Genomic DNA, 13,769 nt, shown 5'->3' with positions numbered 1-13,769 from the left:
CACCATCTGGGCACCTCTCTCCAGGGATTGGACAAGGCAGCATAAATATTTAGGTGCTGGTTTGACTCACCCGGCCCACCATCTTCCAGAACCTTTCCAGACAGGGGAAAGCAGTCACCCATGCAGCCAGTAAAAAACAGAACAGACCAAAACAATCGCAGGCAGCTCAACTGATTACAGTGAGCCAGTAACTAAATTTACCTAACCTAGCACCTATCTAGGCAGGTGCTACATTCCTCCCCCCAACATTTACTGTTGCTCTAAAGTGTGGTGGGGTTGTAGGCAGGTGCAGCTAGTCTCCAACCTGTAGGTGGCGTTGTGCCAATGCTTCTGCATGGGAAGAGGGGTCCTGTAAGTAAATTGGTTGCTTAGGGATTTCTTACTTGGATGAGGGAACCTAACGGGTGACTTGATCCACCTGCTCTGGCGCTGCCCCAAACTCCACAGGTTCTGGAGGGAGGTCCTGGACACGCTCAACTCTGTCTTCCAGACTTCCGTTCCCCTGGAACCGGTCTATTGCCTGCTAGGAGTATTGGAGGGAGCGTTGGCGGAGGAGATGACTAGAATGGCATTTAATAGAGCTTTATTCCAGGCCAGAAAGGTCATTCTCTTGAAATGGAAGCTGGAGGTACCCCCCACGTTTAAACTATGGGTGGCACATATGGGCAAGATGCTCGTGATGGAAAAATATATCTATCAGCACAGGGGTAGGGCGGGCAAGTTTGACAGAATATGGGATGCATGGCTCGCCACACCAGGTCTGAGCCCTGTGGAGCTCGTTCAGATGAGATTGCTAGGAGGCAATTAAACCCGTTAGAACTGGGAGAGTGGGATGGGAGGGCGCATTATAAAGCAGAATGTATTCATGCATGTTCCTAACGAAGAGATGTATGTGAAGTGTAATGTTTGTAACCTGTATGAGATGTCATACTGTTGATTTCTTGCTTGTTCTGTGAGCAATAAAAACTTTTATGATTAAAAAAAAAATAAGGGAACCCGTGTTACTTTGGCGCACTTTGGGTAAGTGGTTGGACATGGACAAAAACCCTCTTGTGAGGGACAGTACTTAGCATAGGGAGAGGTTAAAGTTGAGTAGAGAAAACTTAGGGAAGGTTCCTTCAACACTGCATTCACTCTGCTGATCAGTACCCCTCTTTTGTTTACCACAGAGTCAGCTCTCTGAGGACAGCAGTCGCCATTGAACAGCCACATCACCTGCATTTTTAACCATTGAACTGCCTGTTACTATTATTTCTAATGGACTAATCACCATAACCCTACTTATACATGCACTTTGTATCTGCGCTGACAGTTACCTCTCCTATAGTATGGAAGCATGTGGCCAGTGCAATTTGCTAAAATAACTGTTTGCTAAGGTATTCCGTCATGGAACAACAGAAGTTATTCCGTGGGAAACACATCAAATGCTGATTATTCACTGAACTGTTGTATTAAGTGCCAGACTCGCATATCTGTTATACTAAGAAGCCTGCTCAAGATCAATATAAAATACCTCAGTGCACCATATACTGTGTGTGAGTGACTCCTTCCAAAAGAGTACCTAACTTAGGCCCCACCTACAGGGTAATGACAGAGGTGAAGGAAGCACAGATCCACTGAATAGATGAAGTAGGGAGATTCGTGCCCTGCAGGTCCTCAAGTATAGCTTCCCTTCCAGCAAAGAGAACATTGAGCAGCAAAAATGACATCACCAAATCTCTCTCCATTTCTGGTGAGACTAGCAGTAAGAAGCAGCAGTGCCCTAGGTCAGTGGTCATCAACCCTGTCCTCAAGGCCCACTAACAGGCCAGGCTTTGTGTATTTCCTTGGAGAGATGCAGACTAGAATACTGCAATCACTGAGCAGAAAATGGTATCACCTGTCATGTATTTCAGTTATCTTGCAAACCTGGCCTGTTAGTGGGCTCTGAGGACAGGGTTGATGACCACTGCCTTAGGTGATCTCACATTGCTTAAATGCAGTTACAGGCTACGGAGAAGTGCACAGGAAGTACACTGCTATTTTTCTGGAGGTATAAAACACAAAAGTTTGATATTTTTTTAGTGCCATTATTAACTACTTGCCGACCTGCCGCCGTCATTCTACGGTGGCAGGTTGGCTCTCCTGCGCGAGAGCCTGTAGCTCTACATCGGCTCTCTCGCAGGCCACTAGGGGCGCGCGCGTGCCCGGCGAGCGCGATCGCCGCCGGGCACACGCGATCGCTCGTTACAGAGCGGGGACCGGGAGCTGTGTGTGTAAACACACAGCTCCCGGTCCTGTCAGGGGGGGAAATGCTAATCCTCTGTTCATACAATGTATGAACAGAAGATCAGTAATTTCCCCTAGTGAGGCCACTCCCCCCACAGTAAGAACACACCCAGGGACATACTTAACCCCTTCCCCGGCCCCTAGTGTTAACCCCTTCACTGCCAGTGGCATTTTTATAGTAATCCAATGCATTTTTATAGCACTGATCGCTAAAAAAATGCCAATGGTCCCAAAAATGTGTCAAAAGTGTCCGAAGTGTCTGCCATAATGTCGCAGTACCGAAAAAAATCGCTGATCGCCGCCATTACTAGTAAAAAAAAACAACGCTATAACTTTTGCGCAAACCAATCAATAAACGCTTATTGCAATTTTTTTTACGAAAAATATGTAGAAGAATACGTATCGGCCTAAACTGAGGGAAAAAATAGTTTTTTTATATATTTTGGGGGGATATTTATTATAGCAAAAAGTAAAAAATATAATTTTTTTTCAAAATTGTTGCTCTATTTGTTTATAGCGCAAAAACTAAAAACCGCAGAGGTGATCAAATACCACCAAAAGAAAGCTCTATTTGTGGGAAAAAAAGGACGCCAATTTTGTTTGGGAGCCCTGTCGCACGACCGCGCAATTGTCAGTTAAAGCGACGTAGTGCCGAATCGCAAAAAGTACTCTGGTCTTTGACCAGCAATATGGTCCGGGGGTTAAGTGGTTAACATGTGGAGGTTAGTATTGAAAGTATTTTTCTCATGAAAGTTTTCCCCTGTTTTGGACATACTCACTATGCGAAATTCCTTTAGCACGGATGGCTTCTTCACTCGCAAAGACGCTATTTGGTCAATGAGAATCTTAAGGGCCACATTGCTACCCTAAAAAAACAAAAATGCATTATTATTAAAACCTTAATCACTACAAAGATACAGTATATGATGTATTTCACAGTTGAGGAGGTTAAAAACATTTGCATGGCCTTTCCTGCTGAAAGAACTATTAGCTATTTGTATGCTGCTTTGAGTTCAGCCCCATGTGTGACTTCAAGCAATGAATGATTCTTGCCTGGGGCGTCCAGATCGAGATTATATGAGCTGTCATGTCACTTGGAAACCACATATATTGAATCCACAGAGCTCATTGGGCAATACATATTGGGACACCATTGAAAATGCGAACAGTGTGACAGTGGGGTAGATTCACATAGATTAGCGGATCTTTAGATCCGTGTAATCTATCTGAATTACGATCCGCCGGCGCAATTTTGCGAGGCTAGTGCAGTATTCACAAAGCACTTACCTCCAAACGTAACTCCCCAGCGGAATTCAAATTCCGCGGCTAGGGGGAGTGTACAATTTAAATCGGGCGCGTCCCCGCGCCGATTTAACTGCGCATGCGCCGCCGGTGAAATTTCCCAGTGCGCATGCTCCAAATGACGTCGCTAGGACGTCATTGTTTTCAGCGTGAACGTAAATTACGGCCATCCGTATTCGTGACCGACTTACGCAAACGACGTAAAAATTCAAAACTCGGCGCGGGAACGGCGGCCATACTTAACATTAGCTACCCCTCATATAGCAGGGGTAACTATCCGCCGGAAAAAGCCGAACGCAAACGACGTAAAAAAAAAGCGACGGGCGGGCGTTCGTTTCTGAATCGGCGTATCTCCTCATTTGCATATTCGTCGCGAGTAAAACACAAAACGCCACCTAGCGGACAGCGGAAGATTGCAGCCTAAGATCCAACGGTGTAAGTCACTTACACCTGTCGGATCTAAGGGAGATCTATGCGGAACTGATTCTTATGAATCAGTCGCATAGATCCGACCGTCGGATCTCAGAGATACGACGGCGTATCAGGAGATACGCCGTCGTATCTCTTTCTGAATCTCCCCCAGTGAGTTTAACGACTTGACCTCCGGAAGATTTATCCCCCCCCCCCCCCCCCCTTCATGACCAAGCCATTTTTTTCCCACAAATAGAACTTTCTTTTGGTGGTATTTAATCACCTCTGCGGTTTTTATATTTTGCGCTATAAACAAAAAAAGACTGACAATTGTGAAAAAATATATATTTTTTACTTACTGCTATAAAACAAATTCAATAAAATAAAATAAAAAAAATCATCATTTTAGTCCAATATGTATTCTGCTAAATTTTTTTTGGTCAAAATTATCCCAACAAGCGTATATTGATTGGTTGTCCGGCTGATATGGGAGAGACCTGTCAAAATGGGCCAGTCTGGATGAAGTCCAGGGCCAAATTTCTGTCCCAGTCCAGCCCTGCATCATACTAACAGTAAGTTATGCCCCTTGTGCTGATTGGCTGCTTGTATTTTTGGCTGAACTTGGGTTCTAAATGTGGCTGAGTAGAGGGAGTAAACAGCTTGGAATTTCTAGGAATTTTGGGCCAGATTCTCAATGGCGTTACGACGGCGCAACACCATTTGCGCCGTCGTAAGTCCTAATCTGGCCCCGGGTATCTATGCGACTGATTCTTAGAATCAGTTAAGCATAGATACCCATTAGATCTGACAGGCGTAAGGCTCTTACGCTGTCAGATCTTAAATGGAATTTTTTTTCCCGCCGCTAGGTGTCGCATCGTCGTTTTCCCCGTCGCTTATGTAAATTAGGTAATTACGCGAGATTCCCGAACATACGCGAGGTCGACGCTGAGAATTTACGACGTTTCCGTAGCTTAAGCGACGCGTAAAGTTGCCCCTGCTATTATGAGGGGCAACCAATGTTAAGTATGGCCGTCATTCCCGGGTCTAAATTTTTAAAAATTACGTCGTTTGCTGGACGCCATTTACGTTAACGTCTAAGCAAATGACGTCGGGGCGACGTCATTTAGCGCAATGCACGTCGGGTAATTTACCCGACGGAGCATGCGCAGTACGCTCGGCGCGGGAGCGCGCCTAATTTAAATGGTGCCCGCCCCATTTGAATTGGGCGGGCTTAACGATAACGATACACCGCCGCAAGTTTACAGGTAAGTGTTCTGAGAATCAAGGCTGTAAACCTGTAAACCTGCGGCGGTGTAACGTAAATCACATACGTTACGCTGCCCAGGAGCAACGTAATTGTATGAGAATCTGGGCCTTTAAATATTAAATCACTATGATTTGTTTTTCTATATTATTGTCTTTCTGTACATTTTGTTGCACATGATAATATACCACAAACCCCAACAGAAATTTCCTGTCACTATATGTACTACACACACTCAATATTATAACAAAGGCATATGTATAAAAGGCTGCAACTGATTTTGTGTCATGTTTTCCATGGGAAATATTAATTACAACAGCTTATCCTCTATACAACTGCATGCATAGAACTCATTGCACAGAAAAAGAAGAGATTTGAATGGATGGGAACTTGGCACCTGGTAAACACCAACGTTGGTATATACGATCTCTTTTCCTTGCTTGTCAGTAAAGCCGTAACTCTGATTGCTGGACATGACGGCGCTCGATCCAAAACTCCCAAACCGCTTTGATGCTGTTGGCGTACTGGTGGCCGATCCCCCAGGATTGGCCTAAGAAAAGAGTCACAGCATATATGATTTGTTTATTTCAGCTGTTGTATGGGAAACATGTTCACTACCAGTTCAGGTCATTCTCTAACAATCTATTATTTGTTTCATATTAGAAGAAAAGAAGTTGGAGAAGTCTGCACTGTTGGAGAACTCTTCTCTCCTGAAATACTCTGCACTGCTGGAGGACTCTGCTCCTTCCTCTATCTAACTCTCCTCTCCTGAAATACTCTGCCCTGCTGGAGATCTCTGCTCCTTCCTCTAACTCTCCTCTCCTGTAATACTCTGCACTGCTGGAGGACTCTGCTCCTTCCTCTATCTAACACCCCTCTCCTGAAATAGTCTGCACTACTGGAGGACTCTGCTCCTTCCTCTAGCTCTCCTCTCCTGAAATACTCTGCACTGCTGGAGGACTCTGCTCTTTCCTCTAGCTCTCCTCTCCTGAAATACTCTGCACTGCTGGAGGACTCTGCCCATTCCTCTATCTAACTCTCCTCTCCTGAAATACTCTGCACTGCTGGAGGACTCTGCTCCTTCCTCTATCTAACTCTCCTCTCCTGAAATACTCTGCACTGCTGGAGGACTCTGCTCCTTCCTCTATCTAACTCTCCTCTCTGCACTGCTGGAGGACTCTGCTCCTTCCTCTATCTAAGACCACTTTCACACTGAGGCAATTTTCAGGCGTTTTAGCGCTACAAATAGCACCTGAAAACTGACTCCTATTCATTTGGAATGGGTGCTTTCACACTGGGGAGGTGCGCTTGCGGGGCGGTACAAAAAGTCCTGCAAGCAGCATCTTTATGGCATGTTTGAAGTGCTGTAAAAAGCGCTTCAAAAACACTTTTGCCCATTAAAAGCCTTAAAAGCGCTATTCAAAACGGGTCTTTTTTGTTGTTTTTTAAAGACACCGGATATCCCCCTGAGGAAGATACTCCCGGTTTTGACACGCGTAGGGGAGGGGACAGGACGACGAAGGAGACAGTGGAGCGTTCTCAGCTAAAGGAAAGGACACATTACTTCAGCAGTACTTCAGCAGTATCCCTGAGCTTGTAAATAGTGGGGCACTGTAGCACCCATGAAATGTGAGTACCCCACAGTGGGGGCTAAGTTTTATTTACACAATAAATTGTTTAAACAATATCACACTATCAAGTTTTTCCATCATACACATGTGGAACGCGTTACCAGCAACCAGCCCAGGATTCCATCATAATCATTGAACTCAGAGGTGGTTCATATGCGTGTTCTCACCAGGCTTAAAGGAGTTGTAAAGGAAAAAACGAGTAAATACCTATTAAATTCCTTCATCTATATCACCTCCGGCATTCTAGTTTCTGTTCTCTCATTCACTTCCTGGTTTGCATCGCTCGTTCATGTAAGAACTACATTTCCCAGTATGCATTGCGGCACGCCCAGTAATTCACACCTCCTTGAAGTCTCTAACAAGTAGAGAGCGTCCTGCCGCACAGATGTAGTTCCCAGGAGGGGGCGAGCACGTTACTGACCACCGCAGTAAAGCCTCCCATCACGGTGGTCAGTAAAATCAGACAAGCAGGAAGTGAACAGAACAGAGAAGAAATAGAGCAACTTCTGAGCAAAAATGAACAATGAGGAAGTGAAAAGAGGAATGTCTGCAGGTAAAGGATGCTTATTATGGAAACATATTGTTTTCTTTACAACCCCTTTAATTGCAGGGTCACACGCTCTAAGGTGAGCGCATATACGGAATATTATTATTATTATTATTATTAAAGGACCCAGAGGTCCCCAGGGCCCCGGATGGCAACCCCCCTTTTTTTTATAAAAAAAAAATATTTTTTTATATTATTATTTTTTTTTTTCTTTTTCTTTTCTTTTTTATAATATAAATATATAGGGCCCCATGTGGCAAACACCCTTTTTTATTTTTTTATAAATGTTTATTTTTTTATTTTTGTTTATATATATATATATATATATATATATTTTTTTTTTTTTTTTTTTTTTTTTATTTATTTATTGTATTAAAGGGCCCAGAGATCCCCAGGGCCCTGGATGGCAACCCCCCATTTGTTTTATTATAAATGTTCATATAAAAAAAAAAATATATTTTTTTACTAAAGGGCCCAGAGGTTTATTTTTTTTTATTTTTATTAAAGGGCCCAGAGGTCCCGGATGGCAACCCCCCTTTATTTGTAATTTCTTTTTATAAAAAAAAATATTAAAGGGCCCAGAGGTCCCCAGGGCCCCAGATGGCAACCCCCCATTTAAATAAAAATATATATATTTTTTTATATATATATTTTAATTCTTTTTTTTATTAAAGGTCCCAGCGGTCCCCAGGGCCCCGGATGGCTACACCCCTTTCTTTTTTTATATATATTTTTCTTTATTTCTTCTTTTGTATGTAAGCTGTGTATGTAAGGGCCCCCCATGATTCCTGATGGCGGCCCTGGGTTTTCCCATCGGGAAAACTGCGGAGAGAACTTTGGTCAGGAATCCCGGCCGTGTATATGCTCCCTCGCAGTGTTTCCCTATAGGAAAAATGCCAGGTTCTCTATTTTCCCGCCTGGATTCCCGGCAGTTTTCCTTTTGGGAAAAAACTGCGAGGAAGCATACACCGTCCGGTTTTCGTGCCCAAAAGCTCTCTTGGCAGTTTTCCTGGCAGGAAAACAGGTCGTGTGTACAGGGCTTCACACTAATTTGAGTTAGTGGTGTCATTATATTAATTCTTATGTGGATTTCTACAGACATAGGGGGAGATCCACATACATAGACTGCGCCCGGCGCAGATGTAAGATACGCTACGCCGCTGTAACTTACCTGGCTTTGGTTTGAATCCTCAACGAATTCTCGCCGTAAGTTAAGGCGGGTAGGGGGCGTGTTTCATTTAAATGAAGCGTGTCCCCGCGCCGAACGAACGGCGCATGCGCCGTCTGAAAAACTCCCAGGGTGCATTGGTCCAAATGACGTCGCAAGGACGTCATTGTTTTCAACGTGAATGTAAATGGCGTCCAGCCCCATTCACGGACGACTTACGCAAACGACGTACATTTTTTTAAATTAGACGCGGGAACGACGGCCATTCTTAACATTGAGTACGCCACCATATAGCAGCTTTAATTATACGCCGGAAAAAGCCGAACGGAAACAACGTAAAAAAATGCGACGGCCGGTCGTACGTTCGTGGATCGTCGGAAATAGCTAATTTGCATACCCGACGCGGAAAACGACGCAAACTCCACCCAGCGGATGCCGAAGTATTGCATCTAAGATCCAAAGGCGTACGAAGGCGTACGCCTGTCGGATCTAACCCAGAAGCCGTCGTATCTTGGTTTGAGGATTCAAACTAAAGATACGACGCAGGAAATTTGAAAGTACGACGGCTTATCAGTAGATACGCCGGCGTACTCTCTCTGTGGATCTGCCCCAAAGTCAAGCGTGTGTATATATGTGTAAAAAAACGTTTCTGTTACTTTTTACTCTCCTCTCGTGAAATACTCTGCACAACTGGAGGACATCATACCTTGGTGCCCTTCAAAAATGTGATGTCTTCATATTTAATCTGCCACCAAGTGTCGTCATCAAACTGCTTTCTAAGTTTTCCTTTCTGAACCAAGAGGAATATGGCAAAAAAAACTCCTCCCACAGCAGTCACTACGAGGGAACCAATCAGAGCGATCATAGGGGTGTCTGCCAAAAAGTTAAATTACGTAACATTACTTTTAAAACAGTATCATTATTATTATCATTATTATTATCACAGGGCTGTTCAACACATATAAAAGCAATTAGGAATGCGTGTAATACAGAATTTACAACAAATGGAAAGAGAAACTAGATCTACTGGAGACCTTTCCTGCAGAGCAGAGTATTTCAGGGGAGCAGAGTTAGATAGAGGAAGGAGAAGAGTCCTCCAGCAGAGCAGAGTTTTTCAGGAGAAGAGAATTAGATAGGGGCAGAGTTCTCCAACAGTGCAGAGTATTTATGGAGAGAATTAGAGGAAAGAGAAGAGTCCCCCAGCAGAGCAGAGTATTTCGGGACAGGAGGGTTAGGTAAGGAAGGGGCAGAGTCCCCCAGCAGAGCAGAGTAGTTAAGGGGAGGAGTTAGATAGAGGAAGGAGCAGAGTCCTCCAACAGAGCAGAGTATTTCCAGAGAGAAGAGTTAGATAGAGGAAGGAGCAGAGTCCTCCAACAGAGCAGAGTATTTCCAGAGAGAAGAGTTAGATAGAGGAAGGAGCAGAGTCCTCCAGGAGTGCAGAGTATTTCAGGAGAGGAGAGTATAAGAAAGGATACAGAAGGTGGATAAGCTTACAATCCAATAGGGCATCCATTCCCAACCTTTTTAATATGGAGGAACCCTTGAAATAGTGTAAACCCCTGCTAAAAATTACTTTATCTACATCTCACTGTACATTGGTGTGATGGTGAAGGAGAAGATTGCTCCTTACATTTGTAGTCAGTGGGGTAGATTCAGGTAGCAATTACGCCTGCGTATCCATAGATACGCAGCGTAATTGCTAAGTAGCGCCTGCGTATCGACTTTCTGTATTCAGAAAGCTCGATACGCCGACTGCAGCCTAAGATATGACTGGCATAAGGCTCTTATGCCGTCGTATCGTAGGCTGCATTCTTACGCTGGCCGCTAGGTGGCGTTCCCGTAGTGGTCAGCAAATTGCATACTCACGCCGATTCACAACCGCACGCGCGCCCTGCGTTCAAATTTTACGTTGTTTGCGTTCGTCGGTTTCTGCGTAAGGCTGCTCATGCTATTAGCAGGTGCAGCCAATGCTAAGTATACCCGTCGTTCCCGCGTCGCGATTTTTGAAAATTACGTCGTTTGCGTAAGTGAATCGTGAATGGCGCTGGACGCCATTTACGTTCACGTTGAAGCAAATGACGTCCTTGCGACGTCATTTACCGCAATGCTTGTCGGGAAAGTTTCCCGACGGAGCATGCGCAGTACGTTCGAGCGCGGGAACGTGCCTAATTTAAATGATCCACGACCCCTACGGGATCATTTAAATTACACGCGCTTACGCCGGCCACTTTTACGGAACGCCCCCATAATTTACGGAGCTACTTCTTCGTGAATGAAGCGTAGCGCAAGTAATTTACGGAGGCGTAGCGTAAAAACGGAACGCTGCGCCTCCGTAAGAGTGCGCAGCCCTACCTGAATCTACCCCAGTGGAAATAAGTCCCCCCCTTACAGATAGCTAAAAGGATCTTTGGTTTCAGTGGCAACTTATCTCAGCGGAAGCAATTGCTCATTCCTTTAGGGAACAATTAGCAAGCTCTGGAGGACCCCTAGTTAAAGCGGAGTTCCACCCAAAAGTGGAACTTCTGCTTAATCCACTCCTCGCCCCCTTACATGCCACACTTGGAATGTCATTTTTTTTGGGGGGGGGGAGTGGGGGCTTCAGGAGGAGTGGGACTTCCTGTCCCACTTCCTCCTTCCGCCGATGGGCTGCTAAGGCAATTTGTCATATCGCCTTTTGGCAGCCCCTCCCTGTAGGCGATCGCCTGGGACACTTGACAGCTCCCAGGCGATCGCCTGTCCAATCGTATGGCGCAGCGCCGCTCGCACATGCGCAGTGGGTGCCCAGCCGTGAAGCCAAAAGCTGTCACGGCCGGGTGCCCACACTTAGAATGAAGACGCTGGAACGTGGAGCAGGTGAGTGTATGTTTATTAAAAGCCAGCAGCTACACTTTTTGTAGCTGCTGATTTTTAATAAACATTAAAAATGACTGGAACACCCCTTTAAGAAAGCCATGTTAGGGGTTAAGGGAAAGTAAAAGGTAGAAGAGCCTACAATCTTTTAGGGCAGGGGTCTCCAAACTGCGGCCCGAGGGCCGAATGTGGCCCTTTGCTAGCCTTCACCTGGCCCTTGGGGCACTATTGCTCCCAATGATATGAGGCACTATTCCTCCCAATGACACCAACAATGGGGCACTTTTTTCTTCCACTAACACCAATGATGGAGCACTATTCCTGCTCCTACTGACCACCAACACTGAGGCCGTGTTTATTCTCACTGATGCTTGGTCTGGGGCATTTTTTGCCCCCACTGGTCGGAATCCGGCCCCCCTGAAGTCTGAAGGACAGTAAACTGACCCTTTGCTTGAAAAGTTTGGAGACCCCTGTTTTAGGGTATAGAGGAAAATATAGATGGTGGAGGAACTTATAATCTATTAGGGTATAAGAGAGAATACAGAAAGTAGAAGAGCTTACAATCTTTTAGGGTATAAGAGAGAATACAGAAAGTAGAAGAGCTTACAATATTTTAGGGTATAAGGGGAGAAATACAGAATGTAGAAGAGTTTAAAGTCTATGGGGGTATAAGTAATGTGGACTATATAGTAAGTATATCAAAAATATTAGCGTGTACAATTTCCAGCCCACTTACCGATTATTGTTGCCTGGCACAGCTCATTGGAGAAGCCGCAGTCTGGACGGTCATCAGGGCGATGGGGTCCAGGCCAGCTGATGTATTGGAAGGCATCTGTAGGGCTAGCACATCAAACAATTGATATAGAACCAAAGTCTGCAAATACCCACCTCCTCTCCAGCAAGCAACCTTCGCTAGTGCTGACATGTTCTCCTTGGTTTCAGGTGCGAGGTCTTCAGCTATCTTCACTGGCCAGCATGGGATGACCCAACTCCTGCACATGCACACAGGAGTTAAAGCATCCCAGCATGGTAGATACCAGAATCGTACATCGAGCTGTGGACGCAGCCCAATTAGCTGGGAAGCATATTTTTCCCGGTCACCAGGCGGTCACCAAGGGTGTTTAGTAGGGTCCCTAAACTGTCCCCCCTATCAGGAATCTGTTCCCAAAGCTACACCTATGTTTTTTTACACACAAATGGGTATCTGTCCCTACCTGAAACTATTCACAGACTGTGGGTACACCAAAACGGCACAACATGGGCTATACTGTATGGGCCAGATTCACAAAAGAGATACGACGGCGTATCTCCTGATACGCCGTTGTATCTCTGTTTCTATCTATGCGACTGATTCATAGAATCAGTTATGCATAGATAGCCATAAGATCCGACAGATGTAATTGTTTTACACTGTCGGATCTTAGGATGCAGTACCGCGGCCGCCGCTGGGGGGAGTTCGCGTCGTAAACCAGCCTCGGGTATGCAAATTAGGAGTTACGGCGATCCACGACGGATTTTCGCATTCGCTACGTCGCCGCTAGTCTAGTTTCCCGTCGCAAAGTTAGTCGTCGTTTTGGGTGCCCTAACTTTAGTCAGCAAACGTATTGCTGTCTAAAGTATGGCCGTAGTTCCCGCGTCGTAATTTAAAAAAGAACGTCGTTTGCGTAAGCCGTCCGGGAATACGGAACTACGCTACGCGCGTCGCCGTTCGAAAAAATGACGTCACTGCGCGCAAAGCACAACGGGAATTGCGAAACGGAGCATGCGCAGTAGGTCCGGCGCGGGAGCGCGCCTAATTTAAATGGCACACGTCCATTTGAATTGGCCCGCCTTGCGCCGGACGTATTTGCGATACACCGCCGCAAGTTTCCAGGTAAGTGCTTTGTGGATCGGGCACTAAAACTGGAAACTTGCGGCGGTGTATCGTAAACCGGTTACGTTACACCTGGCGCTCTTCTATGTGAATCTGGCCCTAAATACCTAGGAAAACAACTGTGCTCAATGCTAAAATGAAATGAAATAAATGATACCAGGGTAATTAAGCAAATAAATAAATGAAACATTTAAAAAAATTTAAGTGCAACAGCGGCACTCAGGACAACATAAAAAAAAAGTGTCACAAATAATTTATACAGATACTGTTGTGCTGGGTATAAATATCAATGTAAAATATTAGACCCCTCCAACTTATCAGAATATCACCAATATTAAAAATAGGAAAGTAATAAATGAAATGACACCACATGTGAATCATTCATAATAAGTTCATAGTGGACTGATGGATGCATCTTGAAGAAGGAGCGCATGCTCCGCAAACGCGTCGCCTAT

The 13,769-nt window shown here is 45.1% G+C and overlaps 1 protein-coding gene across 2 annotated transcripts in view; it reads right to left on the bottom strand.

Moving 5' to 3' along the window:
* The window catches only part of LOC120946840 (guanylate cyclase 2G-like), a 94,230-nt gene that overhangs the window by 49,036 nt on the left and 31,425 nt on the right, over nucleotides 1-13,769 (bottom strand). For both annotated transcript variants that reach the window (XR_005750791.1, XM_040361626.1), the window contains exons 7-10: nucleotides 12,178-12,281; nucleotides 9,298-9,464; nucleotides 5,643-5,795; nucleotides 3,048-3,134 (exon numbers count right to left, since the gene is read on the bottom strand). Coding sequence is in view for 1 of the 2 variants with exons in the window: in XM_040361626.1 (XP_040217560.1) it covers nucleotides 3,048-3,134; nucleotides 5,643-5,795; nucleotides 9,298-9,464; nucleotides 12,178-12,281 (511 nt within the window). In the remaining variant the exon portion in view is untranslated. The remainder of the gene's footprint in view (nucleotides 1-3,047; nucleotides 3,135-5,642; nucleotides 5,796-9,297; nucleotides 9,465-12,177; nucleotides 12,282-13,769) is intronic.

Source organism: Rana temporaria, chromosome 8 (genome assembly GCF_905171775.1).
Source record: "Rana temporaria chromosome 8, aRanTem1.1, whole genome shotgun sequence".
Lineage (NCBI taxonomy): Eukaryota > Metazoa > Chordata > Amphibia > Anura > Ranidae > Rana > Rana temporaria.
Note: the sequence above shows the minus strand (reverse complement) of the source record. Positions and strands in the feature narration are given on the sequence as shown.